Below are 26,770 nucleotides of genomic sequence, written 5' to 3' on the forward strand. Positions count from 1 at the left end.
GCCTCGTCTCAATTTTATCGTTCATTGAACCATAGAGTTTTATTTCATTGAAAAATGGCTTTTTGTTTCTGTGCCTTCCGTCCAGCACCGATCTATTTTAACCCCATGTTCAAAGACTTATTCCGTTGCCTTGTATGCCAAGGAATTTCAAGCGCTCATGTAAATGTATTTTAAATGTCAGGGGAAAACTTCCATTTGGCTCTATTGCTTTCCAGAAAATATTGTAATTCTCATGACTCCTCTTAATTTTAACCCCTGCCCCCATCCCTGAAGAGCGCTATAATCTCATGGACTCTCATAAAATCCGACATTGAAAAACGAGGCTATTCACCCCATCGACATGAGGAAGCGCTCTCTCCTCAGGCCCACTTCTTGGGCCCTGTCCATCGCAATTCCACCCAGCCTGTACATCTGTCGCCACAAAGGGCGATTTAATATGGCCAGTCCAGCTACCATTCACATCTTTGCACTGGCGGGGGGCGGGGGGACGTGGGGGGAGCGGGGAGCGGGGGGTGTGGACGCCAGAGCAAACCAAAGCTGACACGGGGAGAATGTGTAAATTCTGCAGACAGCCAAGGCCATAACCTAGTCCCTGGCGCTGGCAGGCGCAGTGCGAACGACTCTGCGAAGTACCCCTATGCAGAATCTTCCTAGATAAGAAGAATGGCACGTTCGGAGCTCATTTGTGGTGAATGATCAACTCTTGGCATGCTCTTTCAACAAGAACAATGATTAAACCAGCAAAAGGAACCAATGATTTCTGCCAGTACTCATAGAAACCCTACAGTTCAGAAAGAGGCCATTTGGCCCATCGCGTCTGTACCGACCACAATCCCACTCAGGTCCCAGCTCTATATTCCTACATATTTACCTGCTAATCCCTCTAATCTACACATCTCAGGACTCTACTGGGCATTTTTTTTTAGCATGACCAATCAACTAACAGGCCCATCCTTGGACTGGGGGAGGAAATCCACACAGACACGAGGAGAATGTGCAAACCCCACACAGATCGAGATCCAAGCCAGCAATCGAACGCAGGTCGCTGGAGCTGTGAAGCAGCGGTGCTAACCACTGTGCTACCGTGCCGCTCCTCACTTTGGAAAACGAGGGTCTGTCTTTTGTTTTGGAAGTGACTGACTATGCTCCGCGTGATCTTTTGGCCTATGCGTACCTAGAATACCCTTGCATCCCGTTCTCGATCAGGCGAACGCTGGAGCGTACGTTACTTCCAACTCCTGATCAGTAAGGAATAGCCTTGACAATCAAGCGCATTCGTGTCAGGGCACTCTATGATCCCGTTTCCGGGAATTTAAGGCTGCTCTGACTTTCTGGGACAAATTAAAGTACATTCTCTTTCAATTGGTGCTAAAGGATTCCCCACTGACAAACGCTCTGGAAATTTCAAAGCAAAAAGCTTGAGAGGGGACATAACAATGAGGATCCCCGCTGTTGCCTGCAAAGCACCAGAACGTTTATTTTATTTTCTGGCGCAAAGAGGAAATGAATCGTCCCTTTCATATTACAGAATATAAGGGCTGGCCCTCGACACCTTACCCTTCACTTTCGCAAACTCACAGATCGTCTGATTTGACAGATTGTCCCATCAAGGTCATCGGTGCAATATTACTTGTTTCAATTATATACATCTGGCTAAATTGGGCTTTCAGCATTTTCTCAGCCCATTCCTCAAACCTTAAATACTTCTGTCAAAATTAAGAAATCATGTAAACTTAACGCATTCATCAAATTGAGCAGACCATTTCCACCCCTCGCTTCCATGTCGCCCGATAACCTAATCACACTTTCTAGCTCTTGATCTGTTGCTTGCTCGTTACCGCACTTATGTTTTTTTTCCAAATGCTTCGGCCACCATAAGAACGTAAGAACATAAGAAATAGGAGAACGAGTAGGCCATCTAGCCCTTCGAGCCTGCCCCGCCATTCAATAAGATCATGGCTGATCTGTCGTGGCTCAGTTCCACTTTCCCGCCCTCTCCCCATAACCCTTAATCCCCTTGCCTATCAAAAACCTATAAACCCGCGTCTTAAATATATTTAGCGAGGCAGCCTCCACCACTTCAACGGGCAGAGAATTCCAGAAATTCACCACCCTTTGAGTGAAGAAGTTCCTCCTCAACTCCGTTCTAAACTGCCCCCCCCCCCCTTATCTTGAGGCTGTGCCCTCTAGTCCTACTGTCCTTTCTGAGCGGGAAGAGCCTCTCCACCTCTATCCTATCCATCCCATTCATCATCCGATATGTCTCAATGAGATCTCCCCTCATTCTTCTAAACTCTAACGAGTACAAGCCTAGTTTATTCAGCCTCTCCTCATAGTTCAACCCCCTCAACTCCGGTAACAGCCTAGTAAACCTCCTCTGCACTCCCTCCAAGGCCAAAATATCCTTGCGTAAGTGCGGTGACCAAAACTGCACACAGTACTCCAGCTGCGGCCTCACCAATGCCCTATACAGCTGCAGCAAGACCTCCCTACTTTTATATTCAATCCCCCTCGCTATGAAGGCTAGCATCCCATTTGCCTTCCTGACCACCTGCTGCACCTGCAGGCTGGGTTTTTGCGACTCATGCACCAGGACTCCAAGTCCCCCTGCACCGTTGCATGCTGCAGTTTTTCGCCGTGTAGGTAATAGTCCTTCCTACCATTATTCCTACCAAAGTGGACAACTTCACACTTGCCAAGATTAAATTCCATTTGCCAGTTCCTGGCCCATTCGCCCAGCCTATATAGATCCTTCTGCAGACTTTCCACACCCTCCGCACAATTTGCCGTTCCACCAATCTTGTTGTCATCAGCAAATTTCGACACCATACACTCTGTTCCCTCCTCCAGATCGTCTATATAAATGGTAAATAGCTGAGGCCCCAGCACCGACCCCTGGGGCACTCCACTAATCACCAACCGCCAATCCGAATAGCACCCATTGACCCCCACTCTCTGCCTCCTAGTTGACAGCCAATCCCCTATACACGCTAACACCCTACCCCCAACTCCATGCCCCCTAACCTTCTGTAATAACCTTTTGTGTGACACCTTATCAAACGCCTTCTGAAAATCAAGAAACACCACATCCACCGGCTCTCCTCTATCCACTGCCCTAGACACATCCTCATAGAACTCCATTAAATTCCCCTTAACAAAACCGTGCTGCGCCTGCTCTATCAAACAATTCTCCTCAAGATGCCTCGCTATTTTCTCCTTGATCACGGATTCTAACATTTTACCTACAACAGACGTTAAACTAACCGGCCTATAATTCCCTGCCTTTTGCCTGCCACCCTTCTGAAACAACGGCGTAACATTAGCCGTTTTCCAATCTTCCGGCACTTCCCCGAAATCCAGCGAGGTTTGGAAAATAATCATCAAGGCATCCACTATCACCTCCGCCATTTCTTTCAGGACCCTTGGGTGCATTCCATCCGGTCCTGGGGACTTGTCCACAATCAGTCCCTCCAGTCTGTCGAGCACTGCCTCTCTAGTCACAATAATGTCATTCAGGCCCTTCACTCCTACCATCTTTCCATCGCTAACACCCGGCAAACTATTCACGTCCTCCTCCGTGAAGATCGAAACAAAAAAGTTATTCAAGGCCTCAGCCATTTCCATTCAGAACAGGCCACATCCCAGTATTACCCTTTCCATGAAATTAATTTTCCTCAAATTTTTCACTAATCCTTCGCCCAATTATTTCACGGTTATGCCCATGGCTATTAAATTCTCCGCTAAGCGAGAATGATTCCCTACGATTCACTCCAGCTGTATCAGTCACTTTCACATATGCGTCAACTTAATCATTTTAGACCTTCATTTACATCAGAAAGCAATTCAAACCGACCCTACATTTCCTCCAATACAATCACTTCTTTCCTAGTATCGGTCATCGAAAATATAAATGAACTGTAATATGTGCATAAATTTAACATTGGCAGTAATAGGACTCGCCATTTAAGATGTAGGCTATTAATACAGCAATAACCAACCTTGCTGGGAGTTTCTCTGCAATTGTGCGACTAAAGCAATTGACACGACAATGAAAAGAACAACGAACATGCAAGGAATGATGAAAAGGGAGAGGCTCTCCTTGCTCAAAGGCTCTGCGTTCTCCCGATGGTCTGGAAGGAAAAACAGTTATTATTAACACTCGGAAAATATTTCCTCGCATTTCATTCTCTCGCTAATGAAATCGCATGATTAAACAGGTCTTTCGGTTGAACAGAAAGAAACATATTCTCACAAGTCCTCTGTAATTGTTATGGGGGACTTTAACTTTACGAATATTGATTGGAATTGCTATAGTTCTAGCTCGTTAGAGGGGTCAGTGTTTGTACAAAGCGTGCAGGAAGGTTTTTTGACTCAGTATGTAGATAGGCCAACTAGAGGTGAGGCTATATTGGATTTGGTGCTGGGAAATGAGCCAGACCAGGTGCTAGACTTGGAAGTTGGTGTGCATTTTGGTGATAGTGATCACAATTCGGTTACGTTCACCTTACTGATGGGAAGGGATAGGCATGAACCTCGGGTCAGTAGTTTTAGCTGGGGTAAGGGTAATTATGAGGCTATTAGGAGTGAATTCGGAAGCATAGATTGGACTAGGAGATTACAGGGACTGGGAACGTCCGAAATGTGGAGTTTTTTCAAGGAGCAGCTACTGCGAGTCCTTGATAGGTATGTCCCTGTCAGGCATGGAGGAATTGGTAGATCTAGGGAACCGTGGTGCACTAAAAGAGTTGAGTCGATGGTTAAAAAAAAAAGGAGGCTTATGTTTGGATGAGATTTGAGGGCTCAGGTAGTGCACTAGAAAACTTTAGATTGGCTAGGAGGGAGTTGAAGAGGGAGTTAAGAAGGGCTAAAAGAGGACATGAGAAGACTTTGGCTGATAGGATTAAGGAGAATCCTAAGGCGTTCTATAGGTATGTCAGGAACAGAAGGTTGGTCAGGGCAAGATTGGGGCCAGTTACAGACAGCAGAGGGAAGTTGTGTGTGGAACCGGAGGAGATTGGAGAAGCATTGAACCAATATTTCTCTTCGGTGTTCACGCAGGGGGACATGAATATAGCTGAGGAGGACACTGGGTTGCAGGGGTGTAAAATAGACAGTATTACGGTTGATAAGGGGGATGTGCTGGATATTCTTGAGGGGCTGAAAATAGATAAGTCCCCTGGTCCGGATGGGATCTACCCTAGGATTCTCTGGGAGGCTAGAGAGGTGATTGCAGAGCCTCTGGCTCTGATCTTCAGGTCGTCATTGGTCTCTGGTGTAGTCCCGGAGGATTGGAGGATAGCGAATGTTGTCCCATTGTTTAAGAAGGGGAACAGAGACTTTGCTGGGAATTATAGACCGGTGAGTCTTACTTCTGTTGTGGGCAAGGTTTTAGAAAAAATTATTAGGGATAGGATTTATAGTTATTTGGAGTGTAATGAATTGATTAGAAATAGTCAGCATGGTTTTGTAGCGGGTAGGTCGTGCCTTACTAACCTTATTGAGTTTTTTGAGAAGGTGACCAAAGAGGTGGATGGGGGCAAGGCAGTTGACGTGGTATATATGGATTTCAGTAAGGTGTTCGATAAGGTTCACCATGGTAGGCTTCTGCAGAAAATGCAGATGTATGGGATTGTGGGTAATCTAAGAAGTTGGATCAGGAATTGGCTATCAGATAGGAGACAGAGGGTGGTGGTTGATGGTAAATATTCATCATGGAGTTCGGTTACGAGTGGTGTGCCTCAGGGATCTGTTTTGGGGCCACTGTTGTTTGTAATCTTTATTAATGATCTGGATGAGGGTATAGTTGGGTGGATTAGTAAATTTGCTGATGACACCAAAGTAGGAGGTGTGGTAGATTGTGAGGAAGGGTGTCATAGTCTGCAGGGAGACTTAGATAGGTTGCAGAGCTGGGCCGAGAGGTGGCGGATGGAATTTAATGCGGAGAAGTGTGAGGTAATTCACTTCGGTAGGAGCAACAGATGTGTCGAGTATAGGGCTAACGGGAGGACTTTGAATAGTGTCGATGAACAGAGGGATCTAGGTGTATGTGTACATAGATCCCTGAAAGTTGGGAATCAAGTAGGTAAGGTTGTTAAGAAGGCGTACGGTGTCTTGGCGTTTATTGGTAGGGGGATTGAATTTAGGAGTCGCAGCGTCATGTTGCAACTGTACACTACTCTGGTGCGGCCGCACTTGGAGTACTGTATGCAGTTCTGGTCCCCACATTACAAGAAGGATGTGGAGGCTTTGGAGAGGGTGCAGAGGAGGTTTACTAGGATGTTGCCTGGTATGGTGGGGAGGTCCTATGAGGAGAGACTGAGGGATTTAGGGTTGTTTTCGTTGGAAAGAAGGCGGCTAAGAGGGGATCTTATTGAAACATATAAGATGATTAGAGGTTTAGATAGGGTGGATAGTGATAGCCTTTTTCCTCGGATGGAGAAAGCTAGCACGAGGGGGCATGGCTTTAAATTAAGGGGGGGTAGCTGCAGGACGGATGTCAGGGGTAGGTTCTTTACCCAGCGGGTGGTGAGAGATTGGAATGCCCTGCCTGCTGCAGTTGTAAATGCGCCTAGTTTGGGGGCGTTTAAGAGATCTATGGATAGGTTTATGGACGAAAAGGGATTGGTATAGGCTAGTGGGTCATTGTTTTTGTAACTGGTCGGCGCAACATCGTGGGCCGAAGGGCCTGTTCTGCGCTATAATGTTCTATGTTCTATGTTCTATGTAACTTACGTCATTGATATTCATTTAAGCGACGACTAAAATATGCCAGTTAAGAATTCAGTCTGCATCTGAAACTCTCGACCTTTGTATGTTACGCGACCTCGAAATGGAATCAATCCTTAGTTGTGCTGACTGTATAGAAATAAGATACGACATAATTGAAAAGTAGCTAAAAGACTCGAGAACAAATGCTTCAGATCTAAGTTCTATCATCCTGTCACACCCGGTCCTGAATGATGCTGGTCAATGAAGCAACTCGGTAGAAGAGCAGGGTCCATTCTTAGCTACGTTCTGGATGAGCCCAGCACTTCCGTGCAAACGAAAGCCCTGAAGTATTCACACTACCCTTCGCCGAAAAGTTCCGAGTGGACGTCTCAGCCTGACAGACGCCATTCTTCAGCAAATTCGAGTTAGTCCATGTGATATCAAGAAATGGCTGCAGGCGTTGGATACTGCAAGAAATATGGTCCCGGAACATCTCTAGGTATAATACTGAAAACCTTTGTTTCAGAACCTTCCATGCCAGTATTCAAGCTGCTCCACAAGACTCTCATCGACCCAGCAACGCAGAGCGTTCCGAGCTATACCCTATACACAATAACTAGGACCAATCCAATCTCGTCAGTCGACTCGATCATCACGAAAGTGATGGAAGAAGACTTCACAGCCCTACTAAGTAGCCCTTATTGAGCAATAACCTGCTGACTGGCTAACCAGAGTCGCTCACTTCCTGACATCTGTGCAATCTATTTTTCAAATATGGATATAACTGAACGCCACATGGGAGGTGAACGTGACTGTCCTTGACCACAACAATGCGGATGACCGAATGAGATGTCAGGAAGTCCGAGCAAAACTAGATTCGACAGGAATCGAAGTGAAAATCCTGGTTCGAGTCATTGATGGTTCAAATGATATGGTTGTAGTTCTGAAGGTCAATCATCTCAGATTCAGGACATCACTGCAGGGGTTCCTCAGGGCAGTGTCCAAGCCCCATCCATCTCCAGCAGCTTCATCATTGACGTTTCCTTCCTTCATATGGTCAGAACTGTGAATTTTCATTGACGATTGTCTATTTTGCAACTCCACATATCCCGAAATATTTGAAATACAAATACAGTAAAACCTCGACAATATCCATGCTTGAGCCCATATGTGCAACAGGAAATAATCATCTCCAAAGAGACAAAATCTGTCAATTACATGTTGACATTCAATCGCATTACCCCTGTTGAATCAGACCCCATTAGCATCCTCAGAATGAGACTTGACCAGAAACTGAATTTGACTGGCTATATCAATTATATATCTATGACAAGTTGCCAACGGTCAGAAATCCTATTGGAATCTATCAACTCACCAGCTAACTCCCCGAGTCATGTCCACCAATCATAGGACGTACTGCATGACTGCAGCTCCAACAATGCTCAAGAACCTCAGTACAATCTGAGAAGACAGATGCGTATTGGAAATTGTTCCAAAAATATTCATTGCCTTCACAAAAGTCAATGGTAATAGAATGGAAATCTATAAGATGAAAAAGAAACTGAGCAAGACTCTTTGAGTAGCACCTTGAACCTTACAACTGCTGTGATTGAGAATGGCAAGCGCAGCATGTCTGGATCGTCACCTGCACCCCTCCCAGTCTCTCACCATCCTGACTTGGAAGTACATTGCTCTTCCATCACAGCTGCTGGGTCAAAATCAAAGGCCTCCCTCGGTAACGCCACTGTTGAATTGAATCAGCCCAGGACGGCAGCTGACCACCAACTTCCAAAGGGCAATAAGAAATTTGGAAATGAATGGTGGCCTCGCGACCGACGCCCATATCACGTGTATGACTGAAAAGAATGACTCCACGTCTCTGAACAGCTCTTGTAATCATCTTATTTACATGGGTGGTTCCATTCAGTTTGATGGCAACATCTTGTCCGAAAATGTGGCTGTTGGGGAGTCGGCCATATCAATAACGTTGAACGTACAGGGAAGATGTTTAGATTTGCTCTTCTAGTCGATGGTAATTGACTGGCTGCATATGGTGCATATGGTATTTTCTTCGTATCAGCTCAACCCTGAGTAACAGGGACTGCTTCCACGATGTGCTGACCCTTGTACAGACTTCAGAGACCTTGCTCCTTGACGTCGCTGTGACTGAACGGGCTAATTGATGAATGGGCTGAGCGATACTGTCACTGGATTAGAGATCTAGAATAATGCTCTGAGAAAGCTGAAATCTGAAACAAAAGCAAAAAATGCTGGGAAATCTCGCAAAGTCTGGTCCCATTCAGTTTGACGTGGAGTAAATATGACCCAAACTGAGGGTCACTGAGCAATGTCAAAATAGTTGCAGCCGAGGCGGTATGGTTCACGTACATCATGAAGGACTGATATAAGTACTTGAGTACATCAGTTGCTGAATGATGAGAAGCAACCAAGAGTGAGCGAAAATGTTCTTCACACCCATGCACAAGAATCATTACACTTAGTGGCCAGGTGAAAAATCTAATGATCGATGATCGTGACTGGGAAGGTTTGGGTCGCACGAGCCTTGATATTTTACGTGTTGTACTTTTTTCATCAGATGACATCTCCGAAGAAGACTCATTCTTTCAGAAGGTTGAAACTTCCAGCATAAGTTCGTCTCCTAGTCGAATAGTTTATCAACAAAGCAAGTACACGAGTTGTTTTACCGAAATATCCGGATATTGAAATGATGCAGTACACTTGTGCAAATAAGCTGGTCTGCTATTTTACGGAACCCAAATCAGAACCAAAAAGCAAGTTAATGTTTTCCCTGGAAGTTGTTGTGTGCCTAGAGATTATAATCAGAACCCTTTGTTGTTGTTTCCCGCCTGAAAACGTAATGTAAATGTCCTTCTGCAAACAACTTTGGACGAGGAATTGGACTATACATATTCGGCTACATGAACAAAAGCTTTGAGACTTTGACGACTGAATTACCGAGCTCAGAGCCTCGGCTGATGGCCGGACCATGGCAAGCGTTAGGCAAATACAATGGGTGTTGCACAGACGACCGGAACTGGAGAATTATGGAGTCAATAAATATCATTACAACACAGACATGAAATGTGCCGAAGCCATAAAGAGATTTGAAGCCAAGAATTAGAGTTGCTAAATAAAGCTTAAATTAACAATTACATACCAGAACATATTACATTGACGTCTTCTTTATGTTCACAGTCATGTTCGCCCCATGATGAAAATTGGCAGTCCCACAGGAATAGTTCACTCCCCTTGCATTTAACCTCATCGATCCAAATTATGCCGTTCCCTGGGTGGAATAATGTCTTTTCCGGAGTCCACAGTGGCTGGCCACAGTTTAACTGCCTACAGACGACAGCTGCATCATTCCAATCCCAGGAATCATCGCAAACCGTTCCCCACGTACCACTGGACAATATTTCAACTCTTCCAGAGCAATTATTGAATCCTGCAGCAAGGCGCAACTCTGCAGTGAAAGATGTGGGGGGAAAAAAACGCTCTTTAACTTGCAATTGGAAACAATTACATTATTGCGATTACCTTGTTCCGAATTCGAACCCACAGTTACTGTTGGACGACATTTATCGTAAAGATCCCGGGAATCTCCCTGAGCAGGGATACTTTGTTGGGACACATATTGCTAAACAAAGTGACGAACACGGATAGAGACAGGTAACATTTCGCACTAATGATTATTGTTGTTTAACAAAATATGTTGGACTAGGGGAAAGAGCGCGAATTTATTCTAATTCTGTCTGTTACCAGTCAGCTGAAATCCTGACAAACCTCGAAGAGCAATATACGCTTTACATGTTGTGCGGTAATTCAGAATAGAAAGTTTGACGGTTGTGCGCAAAGAGCGTCTTTTATTTTATTCTAAGGCTTTGGGCGTTATTGGATAACCAAGTCTATATTGCCCTTGAGAAGGTGATGACACGACTTCTTTTCGTGCTGCAATCCGTCTGGTGAAGCTACACTCAGAATGCATTTCAGAAAGCATTTCCAGGATTTTGAACCAGCGACAGTGAAGGAATGGCGATATATTTCTAAGTGAGTATAACGGGTAGCATTGTGCTTCGGTACTGAAAGGAGTGAATGTTTATGAATGTGATGTCAGTAAAGAGGGCAGTTTTTTTCCTTGATTGTATCAATATTCTTGCGCGTTGTTAGAGCTGCACTCATCCAGGCAACCGGTGAGGATTCTTGCAGATGGACTGTGGGTTCGAATTTCAACGTTCCTGCAGACTTTTTGGCAACTGACTGTATGTTCACTGGGTCTGATTCACAAATTATCCTTGCGAAACATTTCTCCAGGGTGCCAACTTTTCCAACGTTTCCATTGAACATGGGGTAAGCAGTTAATAAAGCATGTTTCCAACCCCCAACAATCCCCCATCCCTCCCCCACCACCCCCACAAGATTTGATGAATCAGCGACGTAGGGCGTTAAAGGCAGGGGATTATACTTAACTTCTCTAATGCATTAGTTAGACCTCAGCTGGAGTATTATATTCAGCACGTTTTTAATGTCACACATTAGGTAGGATGTGAACGCATTGTATGGATTGCTGAAGAGTCTTACAAGAATTATTCCGGGAGCAGGAAATTTGAGCTTGAGCATGAATTGTAGAAGTTGGAACTCTTCACCTTATCGATGAGATGGCGAAGAAAATATTTGACTGAAATCACGAGATGAATAGAGAGAGTTATAGGGAGACCATTCCCCCTCGTTTCAGAATCGAGAACGAGAAGGCACCGATTTAAAATTATTTGCAAAAGACGCAAAGGTGATTTAAGAAAATAAAACTTTTCACTCAACGAATGTTTCGAGTCTGAAATGCACTTCCTCTAAAGGTGATGAAGGAAGGTTAAATTCAGACATTTATAGAGCATTTGATGGTTTCTGGAGGGTAAAGGGGAAAAGGCGGCAGAATAGAACAAAGTCATAATGTTCATTTGTAAAATCTGTGCTGATGCGATGGATCAAATGGCCTTCTATATTATAACAATTCTATGATTAGCAAAAGCGAATGAGGAAGTGTTCAGTGATATCTTAGTGTCTCTAACTGTCAAAGTAACAGACTCTGGCAATTATGAAACTTGGTGACGGTAAGATAATTCAATTGCTCACTGTGAGTGTGTCTGATGCTGTAGTTGGCATAGTGGGTGTGGTGACAATACTGTGCCTTTCAGAAATATATTTCTATCATCTTTTTTTTCTGAGATGTACGTGTAAAATGCAGCCTGATTACGCCATGCTGAGTTGTCATATTTAGGAATTGCAATTGGTAAAACTAAGCTGATTCAATTGTCAAACGTAAGCTGTCCTGATAAACTAAAAATTGTTTTGATAAATACTTCCTAGTGTTTAATAGAATCATCCCTGGAGAGAAGCAGCATATCCTCGCACTAATGCCAAGAAAAAGAAAATAGTTTGGTTCAAGTCTAACTTTGTATTCTACTTTGGATCTGGTCCCTAACCATGCTAATACTACACGAAGGGTGTTGATGGATGGCATGTAAGTATCCACATAGACTTAAGTTGGGAAGAAATATTTGCACTAAAGAAAATATCAAAAACATATACAACGGCCTGTATCAATATTTACCAAAACCTTCTGAAGCTGCTTGCACGTTACTTCTCTTCGTACCTCCACCATCACGTATTTTCATGGAATTCATTTCTGGAAAGCAAATCCACCACTTACTTCAACAATAAATTTTGGTCATTGGGACTTCAGGGGACATTGCAAAACAAGGTATAACATGTAGCCACAGAAGGATATGTTATGTTTGCATATAAAATTCGTGACCAAAAAGATGTTTTTGTAGGAACCACTTAAACGAGGAAAGAAAGGTAGAGAATAACTTTTAAGTATTGTTTGAACTTAATTCCTAATCCTGTTCATTTGAGACAATAATCTTGCAGGCAATAACATGCAGTTTGGTGAAGTAACGCACAAAATCGTTAATATGTTGTAGATTAATATCTATTAAAGATGAGGCAGGAATTAATAAGTATACTCCTGCTCTTGATTTCTGGCTGAGCCTTGGATAGAGATTTCCATTTGGTTTGTGTTCTCCCTCTGTAATTTCTGGTTTCCTTTCCCTGTGGACATCAGACACTTGTTGCACGATTTGCTCGTGGAAAGCTTCTGCTTATACTTATTCATTCCAAACAACGACCACAGCCTGATCAATCATGTTATTGCGTTTTAATTGGCCTGAATGAGGAGAGGCTAATTTGTAACTGTTTTAAAGTGTGCATGATCAATCTGTGATTGATCTAGGTGGGCAATATCAGTTTCTAATTGGTTTCTCGATGGCAATGGTCATTTACAGATGTCATTTCCCATTAATTTAACTGACACTCGAAGGTGTAAATTACTTGTGGGATCATTGCGCTCATTAAAGTCTGTTTGCTAATTTGCTTACTTCTTGCTAAGATAAAATGATCCAAGATACTTTCCTTGCCCATTCATTCAGGATGGTGGAAATATGCTTCTTTGACCCTGTGCTGTGTACCAAACGTTGCAACCTTGTTTAACTGGTGCAAGATCCTCATCAAATAAGACATTTATTGTTGCTGTTTTGGAGACCAAACTGAGTATTCTTTTGCAGTGACATGGAATGAGTCACAACTTTAAAAGGATAGATTGGTAAGGTTGCTTGTAATCTTAAGACAATTAAAGAAGGTTACGAAGTACTATCCTAAAATATTTTTAAAATGGTAGTGTTAACAGTTACACAGAATGTGTGCTAAATATGGGTGCATAGTAGTAATTTTGCTTAAAACGTAAAATCGTAGCCATCCGACAAATTCGATTAATGCTTCAGTGATAAACGTAAAAACTATTTATAAAGTCACAAAGCTAATAACCCCCGTCCAACGCCGGCAAGTCGACAACAAAGCTAATAAGACAACATTACAGAATATACCATTAAAGTAAGAAATCAATTGAGCCAAGTTGAACTGCTTTTTCCTAAAATGCTACAAGTTAAATCAAAATGAATGAAGAATGCATCTGTTGTGTTTTTTTACTCATTCCCAGCAAATATGCAGAAACAGAGAAAAAAGGAGAAGTAGAAGGCCACTGGGCCCTTCAGGTCTATTCCACCTTAAATTATCATCATGTCTTATAATAAGATCCATCTCTGATTCCCCTGTTTGCCCTATATCCTTTGATCCCCTTCGCCCAAGTATTATAGTTAACTGTTTCTTGGAAACAATATTTTGGTCTCTACTATTTCCTGTGGTAAAGAATTTCACAGCTGCCCACAGTCTGGGTGAAGAAATTTCTCCTAATTTCTGTTCTACGTTTCTAACGTGTATCCTCATTCTATGACCCCTAGTTTTGGACACCTCTAAGATCAGGAACTTCCTTCTTGCATGTACTCTGTCTACTTCAGTTAGAATGGTATTTTTTTTCGATGAGAAGGCCCTCATTCTTCTGAATTCCAGCGAACAGAATGTTAATTGAGTCAATCTCCCTCCATATCTCAATCCTCCCAACCTAGGAACTTGTCTGGTAAATCTCCTCTGCACTCCCTCTAGAACAAGAACATCTTTCGTCAGATGAAGAGACCGAACGGCACAGAATGTTCCAGGTGTGGCCTCACAAAGGCTGTTTAAAATTACAGCAAGACATCACTGCTCCTGCACACCATATCTAACATATGAAGACCAACATATCAGTTTTTTACTTAACTGCTTCATGTACCTACGTGCTTACCATCAGTGACTGGTCTAACAGCACATCAACGTCTCGTGGCGCAATCACTTATGGCCATTCAGATAGTAATCTGCCTTCCCGTTTCTGCTAGCAAAGTGGATAACGTCACATTTATCCAAATGAAATTGCATTTGCGATTCATTTGCCCATTCAGTCAACTTGTCCGAATCACACTGAAGGATCTCTGAATGACTCAGTTCAATGCCACCTGCACACATGGTGGTTTTACATTCAGCTCCTTCATCCAACTAACCAATACCTATAGTTAATGGCTGGGGCCCCAGCACTGACGGTTGCGGTAACACACTCATCACTTTCTGCCATTTGGAAAAAGAACCATTTATTCGGCACGATGGCACAGTTGTTCGCACTGCTGCCTCACAACACAAGAAACCCGGGTTCAATTCTCGGCTTGAGTCACTGTCTGTGAGGAGTTTGCATATTCTTTTCCGTCTGCATACGTTTCCTCCAGGTGTTCCGGTTTCCTCCCACAGTTCAAAGATGTGTGAGGTATGTGGAATTGCAATGATAAATTACCCCTAAGTATCAGGGGGACTCGGTAGGTTATCTAAATGGGGTTGTGGGGATAGGGTATGTGTGGGGTAGTGGTTCGTGCAGACTCAGTGGACCGAATGACCTTCTTCTGCACTGCTGGACTATATGACTCTGTGATTCCTACTCTTTGTTTCCTCTCTGCCAGCCAGTTTCTATTCATGTCCTACAATAACAATAATCACACGCCTCTTAATTTTAAATGTTAATCATTCGTGTAGGACTTTGTGGAAAGCCTTCGGTAAATCCAAATCGTACACTCCCACTATTTCCCTATCATCAACTGCACTGTTTACATCCCCGAAGAATTCCAGTATATTTGGCAAACATAGCTTCCGTTGCACAAATTCACCCTGATTCCGTCCGATTCAGCCACTGTCTACCATTTTTTGTTTGTTGTAACACTGCTGATAGTAGACCCGAAGTATTTTCCCACTAACAGCGTCAGATTTATTGGTCTACAACACCATGTGTTCTCTCTCGCTCATTTTCTAATTTGTCCTCCAAAGTCATGGAAGATGGCTGCCAATGCATCCACTAATTCTCAGGCCACTTGCGCAAACACTTTGGGATGTAGATTATCTGACCATTGGAATGCATTGTCTTGTCATCGCATCAGTTTCCTCAACAGCATTTATCTACTAATACTGGCCTTCTTTAATTCTTCCCTGTCACTAACTATTGTGTTCCTCAAACTTCTCTGGTATCGTAGCTGCACCCTGTTTTGTGAAAACATAATAAACGTTTGTATTCAATTGGTCTGCAATTTCTATGTCTCCCAGTATAACTCCCACTGTTTCTGACTCTTAGCGACTTACACATGTCTTCAGCAAGCTTTTTCTACTCACATACCGACGGGACCTTCAGTTTTTCGTTCTCCCCATTTTACGCTTGAGCTCTATTTTCCCCTTCTTAATCAGTCCCCTTGTCCTCATTTCCTGAATTCCAAACAGTTCCCAATCATCAGGTCTGTTTTTTTTTCTGTCCGATGTGTGTGCCAATCCCCTGGATGAAATACAATCTTTATTTTCCCCTGCACCTTTGGCACCTTTCCCATTTTATTTTTGCGCCAGGCAGGGATAAACAATTGCTGCAGTACATCCACACGTTCCTTGAATGTTTGTCATTGCCTAGCCACAGTCATCCCTTCAAATAACGTTTCCCAATCTATCATAGCCAACGCGCATCTTATATATCATTGTAGTTTCTAATATGAAGATTCAAGATCCCAGTCTGAGAATCAGATACGTCACTCTCCATTTTGATGAAAAATTCCAGTAGATTATCGTTGCTCATCCGCAAAGCCTCTCACACAACTCGATTGCCAATTATTCCTTTCACATTAATCATTTCCCAGTCAAGAATGGCCTGCTCTCTTGTTGGTCACTCAATGTAACCAATGGTCCAGAAATTTATTCTATATACACTCCAAGAATTCATCCTCCGCAGTTTTGTGATAAATTTGGGTTTCCCAATTCATGTGCAAATTAAAATCACCCATTTCTTTTTTCGCATACACCTCCAATTTCCTGTTTAATGTCATTGTCACTATCACCACCACAGTTTGGGTATCTATATGTAGAGCCTCTACCACCCAGTTTTACCTACGCATATTCCGCATCATCCTTCTCACATTTATTTGCTCGTTCGGCCTCCTTCTGCACTGAATAACACCCAGTTTCCACAGGGTGTTATGGTATACCAAGATATGTGCTTTAGCGTGCTACCTCGAAGGCTGAGGAAAAAATGCAAGAGGGGCCACTTGGCAGCTGTACTTAATTAATGCATTGTTGTGTTTGCTTGTCTAAGAATCACGTGATGCCTTTCTCTGATAATTGAAGCTCCGGAGTGCTTTGCTAATTTGATATTGAATGCATATTCAATATTACTAACACTTTAAAACTATAATAATCATTATCAGGCTGGTCGACTGATATGTGTAGAGTTTGTGTGAAGTAAAATAAATCTAATCACGAAACATCAATTTCCTCAGAAGACACGAATTTCGAAGAGTTTGCATAGATGTGAAGAGTTAAGACCATGAAGGGATTTAACAAGAAGTATATACATTTCAAATTTAAGGTACGCTTGACCACCAGTGAATGTGGCAAAGCGATCACAGGGCTATGAAGAAAGACATCTTCTTGGTGTTAAGAAATGACTGCAGAATTGCCTCTAATTTATGGAAGCTACAAACGTAAAAACATCGATGAAACATTCTCAGAAAAAATCGGCTGCAGTTATAGTTGTTACCTGAACAAATGATTCCAACATCGTCCTGGTGCTTGCAATCATGTTGACCCCAAGGTGAAGATGGACATTGCCACAGCAGTGAATCGTGAACACGACAGCTCACGTCATCAAGCCAAATTGGTCCAGTACCTCTTCCAAACGTGAGATCGTCAACAACTGATCGTGCCGAGCCACAGCCGAGCTGCTTACAAATCACATCTGCATCCCCCATTCCAAAATAATCTGCACAAACAGTTCCCCAAGTCGCATTATATAAAACTTCCACTCTGCCCTGGCACGGTTTCTGTCCATTCTGCAGCCTTACAGCCCTGTGCTCTGTAGAAAAAGGCTGTATTTTACTATAATCATTTTAATAATACGGTATTAAATGTAGCAACAAAAGATCACGCTTTCTGGCGTAACTTAAGATCACGTATCACGTTTCCAAAAAAGTAATTATTTCGAAGGAGATAACGTAGAAGTTCGTCGTTGCCTATTTCAGGCTCATTCTACATCACGCTGTTGTGGAAAAAGGCCGCGAGATTTGCTTATCAGCTGTCCGATGGTTAATAAGCAAGTATCGCAGCCGTTTTGCACAACAGCGTATTGTAGAATGAGTCTGAACTGCTAATTCAACGATAACCATTGCTATAACATACGTTTGTTAGAAAGTCATGTTCAACAGGGGACAAAAAGTGCGAAAATACCAAATTTGATTTTACCCATGCAAATAACTCCAGCATCTTCTTTATGACTGCAGTCGTTCTCACCCCACGGGCCCGCTGGACATTCCCACAAAACGGAATCATTTGTTCGACACTTCAAATTGTCCAGCCAGATTGGCCCCGATCCAGGTCCAAACCAACCGGAAGTCGTTGCATTGAGAGCCTCTCCACATTTCAGCAGGTTGCAAACAACTTGGGCTTCTGTTAAATCCCAGGAGTCATCACACACTGTCCCCCATGTTCCGTTGTAGTAAACCTCCACCCTTCCAGCACAGCGACTTCCACCATCTACCAACCGTACTTGAATATGATCTAAAGTGCAAGAAGGGTTACAGTCGATGACATCTGATCAGTAATCGAGTTGTTGCACGGTTGGCAATTGATTCAGTCCCTTAAATGCGGTTGCAAACTGCCTCTCTTACAATTAGTTGTTTAGGTTCTTTCTATCAAAGTGTTCTGCCAGTATTGTCTACTATCAATTCCTATTCGACCTTAACAATGCAAATTAACTACACAGTATTATTAATTCTGACTTCTGAAATAAAAGTTTATTACAAATAGTCATAACTTTAAAAAACGTAAAAATAATAACTAAATCTATGACCGTAAAATACAGAGTGGTTTCCATCTGAATCTGCTTCATCAGAAGTCTGCAACATTTAAAATTCCGTCTCGGCACGCGGCCCTCAATTAACAAATTGGTATTTCTTGTTCGCTCGTCCTCATGCACCCTAACATACAATGGATTGACTTGTTCGATTACCGTAGAAGGCAGCTAAATAAACCAACTTGATTCAGTAAAGTTTAAAGTTTATTTTATTGGTTACAAGCAGGCTAATATTCATACTGCAATGAAATTGCTATTAAAATGCCCTAGTCGCTTCACTGCGGCGCCCGTTCGAGTACATTGAAGTGAAATTTAGCATGGCCAATTCACCTAACCTGCACATCTTTAGACTGTGGGAGGAAACGGGAGCACCCGCAGGAAATCCACGCGGAACGTGCAACTTCCACACTGACAGTGACCCAAGCCAGGAATCGAACCTGGGTCCCTGGCACTATGAGGCAGCAGTAGCAACCACTGTCTTTCGCGCCACCCCAGGACGGGCGTATTTGTTAGATTGCGTTACAAGCAAAGGTTTAATTCACCAGAAAAGTTTAATGAGCTAGGTGGAACCGTTGCGATGAAAATTGCAACGTTTTTGAAGAACTCAGTCTGCCTAATCATGTCAATCTGCAATTGCAGCCTGCCGGCACTGATTCTGCTGTAACACTTTGGTTTCATCCATTATGAAACGATTTCCTCAGATGAACACAATTCGGGCGGCACGGTGACACAATGTTTGGCACTAGGGATCCGGGTTCTATTCCCAGCTTGAGTCACTGTTTGAGTGGAGTTTGCACGCCCTCCCCGTGCCTGAGTGGGTTTCCTCCGGATGCTGCTGTTTCCTCCAACATCCTGAAAGATGCGCTGCGGCGACTAGGGGAATTTCATTGTCACTTCATTGCAATGTTAATGTAAGCTTTACTTGGGACTAATAAATGCGCTTTTTAAACTTTTTTTTAGACTTGTTAGAACACGCTCGAGCAATCAACTCCATTTTGTTTGAAAATCACGTGAGAAGGGATATTTTTGCGTCAGATGCAGTTCATATAAGGTTCAGTAGGTTTATTCTGTTGATGTAAGGGTGGGCTCCTGAGAAAAGATTGATTAGTTTCGGCGTATAGTTTAGAGTTTAGGAGATTGATTTTTTTGTCTTATCAAGCAGTTCCTCCTGCTCTATGTGGGAAATCAGGAAGTTTTGTGTTCCCAGAATAGCATGTGTGCAGGGACGTGCCTCCAGATGCAGCTACAGGAAGCTGGGTTAGAAGTCAAAGGTGGCTGGGGATTCTGTGGAGCACCCCTGGAATTTAGTATCGTGAATAACACATGTCGAGCGGTGGTCAGACTGTAGGCAAAGACTCCACAGATAGAATAAGAGAACTAAGTGGCAGTGTCAGAATTCCCTGTGGACGTTCCCCTGCAGAGCAGACAAAACGCATTGGACATCGTCAGGAACAATGGACTTTATGCGGAAAGCAGTAACAGCCCAATTCACTTCTTCATGCTTGGCTCTTCAAAACAGAAGAGGAGATAGTATTTGAATAAAACTGTTATAAGGGACTCAATTCTAAGGGTAATGGGTAGCCAGTTCTGTAGCCGCAAAGAAGACTCCAGGATGGTTTGTTGTCACCCTGGTTCTAGGGTCAAAAATGTCTCAGAGCAACTTCAAGAATTCTGGAGGTAAGGTTGCATTACAGTTAGCAGTCTTGATACACATTGCTGCCAATGATATAGGTAACACAAAAGGCAAGAGGTCCTCAAAGATGAGAAGTTAACAATTAAGTTGAAAAGGACCTCAAAGGTAGCTATCTCAAGAATACTAACAGTGCCACTCGTTAGTCAAAGTAGAAATTCCAGAAGATACCAGATGAACAAGTGGCTGAAAAGATAGTGCAAGGGTAAGGGTTTCAGATTCCTTGGACATTGGGACCAGATCTGAAAGATGGAACCAGGACAAACTGGAACGGCCACACCTGGGCAGGACTTGGACTGACATCCTAGGGTTGATATTTCGCTAGTGCGCTTGGGGATGACTTAAACTAGAATGACAGGGGATTGGGGGCCGAAGCAGGGGGCCATGGGAAAGAGAAATAAGGAAAGTAGAGCAAGTACAGTCAATGGAATGCAAAAATCATAGACATGATAATCAAGAGGGTACGGCAAATACTTCAAGTGATTAAAATGTCACAAAGATAAGTGTAAAGGCATTTATATCTTAATGCATGAAGTATTCAGAAAAAGACAGTTGAATTGACAGTTCAAATAAAAGTAAATGGGTAAGATGGCAGAGCCTTTATGGAGACAAGGTTAAAATGAGATCACAATTAGGAACTTAATATCCAGGAATTTTTTTTCGAAAAGAACAGGAACAAAAGAAAATGTGGCGGGCTACAACTCTGAGTAAGAGATGAAATGCGGTCAGTAGTGAGACAATCGAGGCTCGCATGATTTGGGGGCTATTTGACTGGAAGTAACAAAAATGAAAGAAAACATTGAAAGAAGTATTGTGTAGAAACCCAACTATGCCTGTCATGATTTGACACCATGCACACCTTGATCACGGCTGATGATCATTCTACCTGAATTACTTTGCATATAGTTTAGCACAATGTCATTCTTTATTTCTTTGTAATTATCTATCTGTCTTTCATTATCAGTTCTTCACAGAATCCTACAGTGCAGAAGAAGGTCATTGGGCCCATGGAGTCTGCACCAATCACAATCCTTGTCCAGGGTCCTATCCCCATAGCCCCATGCAATGACCCTAGCTAGTCCCCCTGACACTCAGGGGCAATTTAGCATGGACAATCCACTTAACCGCACATCTACAAAGAACAAAGAACAAAAACAGCCCGGGAAACAGGCCCTTCGGCCCAATGAGCCCGCGCCGCCATCTTAACACCACCAGTCCCACCACCCACCACCCACCGCATCCCGCGCCCCCACCCCCCCCGCCCCACCCATGACCCTTGTCTAATGTTTCATGGTCATCCACATTGAGGGAAACTAATTTAGGGACAATTTATTACTGCCAATCAGCCTAACAGCACATCTTTGGGGTGTGGGAGGAAACCGGAGCACCCGGAGAAAACCCACGCAAGCACGGGGAGAATGCGCAAACTCCCACAGACACTGGCCCAAATCCATGTGTCTGCACAGCAAACAGTGATAGTCACTGAGCTGTCGTGTTGCCCAGCTTGTGGTCCAGTATAGGCACACACTAACGACATGAAGCACTAGGCCAATCTCGAACAACCAAGAGCAGCCCAAGAACGACCCATCGCATGTATGCCCCTTGTTGGACACAAGGCGGACCGACTTAAAACCTGTGAATGAAAAGACAAAAAACCATTATTGTCGTACTATATCCATTTGCCTTACCAGGGACGCCCCAATGCCAATGACCCTTATTTAAAACAATCTCCTATATCCATCCATCTCCAACCCAGACATGTGCCTGTCTAAGTTACACTTAAATGACTCTAGCGTGTTTGCCTCCACCACCTTACTTGGCAGAGCATTCCATACCCCCACGACCCTCTGTGTGAAAAACCTCCCTTTAATACCTGTGTTATACCTCTCCCCCCTCACCTTAAGCCCATGGCCCCTTGTCCTATGTGTCTCTATCATAGGAAATAGCTTACCTCTGTTTACTCTACCTATTCCCTTCATAATCTTATATACCTCTATTAGATCCCCCCTCAGTCGCCGTCTTTCAAGGGAAAAGAGCCCCAATTTATTCAATCTTTCCTCATACCCCAGTCCTTCCATACCAGGCAACATCCTGGTAAACCTCCTCTGCACTCTCTCCAGAGTCTCCACGTCCTTCTGGTAGTAAGGCGACTAGAACTGGACACAATACTCTAATTGCGGCCTAACCAACATTCTGTACAACTGCAACATTTGACTCCAGCTCTTATATTCTATACCCCTTCCTCTAAAGGCTAACATACCATAGGTTTTCTTCACCACACTCTCCACTTGCACTGCCACCTTCAAAGACTTGTGCACTTGCACCCCCAGGTCTCGCTGCGATTCTATACTCCTTACGGGCTTACCCTTTATCATATAACTCCCCCCTACATTATTCCGGCCAAAATGCATCACCTCACATTTATCCGGATTAAACTCCACTTGCCATGTATCTGCCCAATACACCAGCCTATCAATATCCCTTTGTATTGCTAGACACTGCTCCTCACTGCCCGCCAATCCAGCCATCTTGGTGTCATCAGCAAATTTGCTGGTCACACCACCTACTCCCTCTTTCAAATCATTTATATACACTACAAAGAGAAGAGGTCCCAGTACTGAGCTCTGCGGCACACCACTAGTGACAGGCCTCCAGCTAGAAAAGAACCCCTCCACTACTACTCTCTGACTCCTCTTTGCAAGCCAGTTCTCTACCCATCTCGATACCTGGCCACGGATCCCATGAGCTTTAATCTTCTCTACCAACCTACCATGAGGGACTTTGTCAAACACCTTACTGAAATCCATATAGACGACATCAACGGCTCGTCCTTCGTCGACTGTTTTTGTCACCTCCTCAAAGAATTCTACCAGATTCGTAAGGCAAGACTTCCCCTTTACAAAGCCATGTTGCGTATCCTTAATCAGATCGCAATGCTCTAAGTGCTCATACATCCTATCCCTAAGAATCCTCTCCATCAACTTGCCTACCACTGACGTTAAACTATAGTTACCCGGGCTATCCCTCCTACCCTTTTTAAACAATGGTACCACGTTCACTACCCTCCTGTCCTCTGGGACCTCACCTGTGTCCAAAGAAGAGACAAAGATTTGCGTCCGAGGCCCAGCAATCTCATCCCTCGCCTCCCTAAGCAGCCTAGGATAAATGCCATCGGGCCCTGGAGATTTATCAGTTTTAATGCTACCTAAAAGCCTTAACACTTCTTCCCTCGTAATCGATAGTTCGTTCAATTGGTCTACCATTCCCTTGATGGCCGTACCAGACATCAAGCCCCTCTCCTTCGTGAATACCGACGCAAAGTATTCATTCAGGATCTCCCCCATTCCCTCTGCCTCTAAGCACAATTCCCCTCGTCGGTCCCTGAGAGGACCGATTTTACCCCTAGCCACCCTTTTGCTCTTAAGATCTCTGCACTGTGGGGAGAAACCAGAGCACCCGGAGGAATCCCACACAGGCACGGGGAGAATGTGCAAATACCACACAGCCAGTAGGCCAACCCGGGTCCCTAGTGCTGTGAGGCAGCACTGCTAACCATTGGGCTACCATGCCACCCCAGTCTTAGATCATCCCTTAACGTCTTATGCAGCCTACCGACACTTTATACTGACTGATTGTACTAAACTGCTTGCATTTGTCTATTAGCTCTAATGATTAATCGTCAACAGTTGTTCTTCAGCCGGACGACAATGTCTGTTTTTAATCCTTTGACACTCTTCATGACCTGTTAGTGTCAGGCTATCGTCATTCTGGCTACATCTTCTTGTCCCTGCGCACCTCACACCACGTCATTTGATGAAAACGTGTGATTTCAAATAAACCTGCTCAACCACAACCTGGTGTCATCTGTCCTCTCATCTTGTCCACCCAAGTCCAACACCGGCATCTCCACATCATAATCTAATTAATTAACAGGCAGAATTGAGGAGCCGAATTGCCTCCCCTTGCTGCAATTTCTATGGTTCCAACGTTCTAATTGATCAGTTAGTTAGTTAAGAAGACGTAGAATGACCTCGTTCCAAAACGATTAGACAATGGTATCATAATAGATGGAGATTGCAATAGTCAATGACCTTCGTCCTAAATGTGGTCAAGAATTTTATGTTCTATCCACTTTCAAGGAACAGAGGTTTCTCTGGCATTATCCATGTTATTTGTTATTATTTTTTTCATAAATAAGCACCTATGTGCTATAACTTTCAGCAGGCACTTTGGTCAGTCTATCATTAAAGATAATCTGGATGTTTTCACTTTGATAGCTAAGCAAGTAAAGCAATGTTTACCAGAGCAAACTACGCCGATGTCATTTCCGGCAGGTAATTGTTCTGCTTGTGTAAAGTTACAATTCCAGAGAAAAGGTTCACTTCCATCACAACTGACGTTGCTAATCCACACTGGGCCGATGCCTTTTCCAAACTTCCGGTGATTATAAACACTCATTGCAGAGCCACAGTTCAATTGTCTGCAAACGACATCTGCATCATTGAAGTTCCACTCAGCGTCAACCACTCTCCCCCAAACACTGCGGTGATAAACCTCGACTCGGCCATCACAGACGCTCCCTCCATTCGCCAGTCGCATCTGCCAGTCATCGCCTGAAAGAATGCAATTTGATAATCGAAGTTCATTCAATGTTCCACGCATTGTAAACACACTTAATCTCATTTTGCTGGTTTTTGTCCCTAATTAATGAGAGGAGATTCAGCAAGAAAGGGAAATGCCAAAATAAAAGTTTCGGAACCATGAAAAGAATTGCTGTGATTAGAATTTAAAGAATGTGACATGTACCCAGTAAGAAATAATTGAGATAAGTTGTCAAATGGGGTTTCAAATTTCAAGCTATGTTACGATCCTCCCTTTTTATTCATTTGGGGACATGGACTCCGCTGAAAACGTATATTGCCCTTAAGAAGATCAAATTGTGGTGCATTTTTGAACCTTGAAAACAGTGAAATTCGGGTTCAGTCGTAGTGTTGTTGGGATGACATACTATTGCCTTGAGCCAGCAATGATTATATTTTTTCAAGTAGCCTGCTGCCCGAGCTGGAGAGGAACTTGCTGGTGTTGGCGTTCATCTGCTACAGGGCATGATCGAATAAGTCTCATGCTTTGAACATTCCGTCGAAGGGACTTAAATGAATTGTTGCAGTGCATCTTTTTAGCTGCATGTCTCTGAAAAGCTGATCGATTTAATGTGGTCGCCGTGGCACTCTCTATTTCAGAATGTTCTCTGAAGACGGGACTTCAATTCGGCACATTGTAAAGCTGATGGAGCGAATGAATGATTAAGATGGTGGATTGACTAAGAATCCAATGGGTTTCCTAGTCTTAGTTCATTGGTTCAATAATATGGACTGCAAGCGATCATTAGAAACCATAGCTTCTCAGTGCATCTATGCACAGAGAGTAAATTCAGTCCTCTCCGCTCTGACAACAAATTAAAGCAACACAGACTAAATGAGATGTTGTTCAATGAGTAAGCAGATAAAATGTGAGTTGGAGGAATCTCAGAAAAATATACCACTTCAAACTCTCCATACTTTTGCGTCACTTGGTGAGAAAATATTTCAGCAATGTTTCATTCAAAGAAACTTCTTTTATTCATGTATACACCTTAGAACTCCTCAGTGGCAAAAATCAATCAAACTTAAAATTATGATATAAACTGGCAATGTCTTTTTTGTACAAGAAGAATTCACCAACCTTCAACACTGAGCAGGGAGAAATATTTCGTTGGCTTTCGCGTCTGTTGCCTGGCTGAGATTTTACCCTCATGTTTGCAGTTACGTAAATACTGCCAGCCATTCTATCAAGATTTTTATCAGCTCAGAACTCGAAACCAAATTACTCTTCCAAAACGAGCGGACAATAGTAAATTGAAAACACATTCTAGTGGTGTTCCGCGGAGGAAAGTGTTGGGAGCCTTGGCATCTGTATTATATCTTAATCATTTGGAGTTAAATGTGGCGACCTGCTTGGAAAATTTTGAGATAACAGAAAAAAATGACTGTGTAGCTGCTAGTGGACATGTTAGCTGTCCACTCGACAGAAATATCAATAGTTTAGTGAGCTGATGAGTGGCAAATGGAATTCAACCTGGAAAAATCGTGAGGTCATGCGTTTTGAGAGGGAACTCTACACAAGGGACTATGCAATGCACGGGAAGATATTGGGAGGGTTTGACGAAGCGGTATACCTTAGAGTGCGTATACATCGGTCCTTAAAGTTGACAGGACAGGTGGACAGTGTTATCAAGAAAGTACGTGGAATGTTTTATATTACCGGCGAGGGATTTAATTTAAAAGTCGGTGTTTAATGATGGCACTGCAGAAAACACTGGTTAGGACACAGCAGGAGTTTCGGGTGCGACTCGGGTCACCACAATGCAGGAATGACATCAATGCTTTGCCGCCGCTGCAGAGGAGATTTACGGATATGTTGCCAAGGCTTCAAAATTGCAGCTATGATGAGACATTGGATAGACGATT

General features: G+C 43.3%; 1 protein-coding gene across 1 annotated transcript in view; it reads right to left on the reverse strand.

Annotated features, from left to right (window-relative positions):
• Positions 1-26,770, reverse strand: part of LOC145341284 (scavenger receptor cysteine-rich domain-containing protein DMBT1-like) — a 130,693-nt gene that overhangs the window by 70,640 nt on the left and 33,283 nt on the right. Inside the window, exons 7-11 of the mRNA XM_080186208.1 lie at positions 24,566-24,877; positions 17,965-18,279; positions 17,264-17,578; positions 9,887-10,192; positions 3,999-4,130 (exon numbers count right to left, since the gene is read on the reverse strand). Of these exons, the coding sequence (XP_080042334.1) occupies positions 3,999-4,130; positions 9,887-10,192; positions 17,264-17,578; positions 17,965-18,279; positions 24,566-24,877 (1,380 nt within the window). The remainder of the gene's footprint in view (positions 1-3,998; positions 4,131-9,886; positions 10,193-17,263; positions 17,579-17,964; positions 18,280-24,565; positions 24,878-26,770) is intronic.

The sequence above is a fragment of the Carcharhinus amblyrhynchos genome, chromosome 3 (assembly GCF_965287045.1).
Source record: "Carcharhinus amblyrhynchos chromosome 3, sCarAmb.v2.hapA, whole genome shotgun sequence".
NCBI classification, from domain to species: domain Eukaryota; kingdom Metazoa; phylum Chordata; class Chondrichthyes; order Carcharhiniformes; family Carcharhinidae; genus Carcharhinus; species Carcharhinus amblyrhynchos.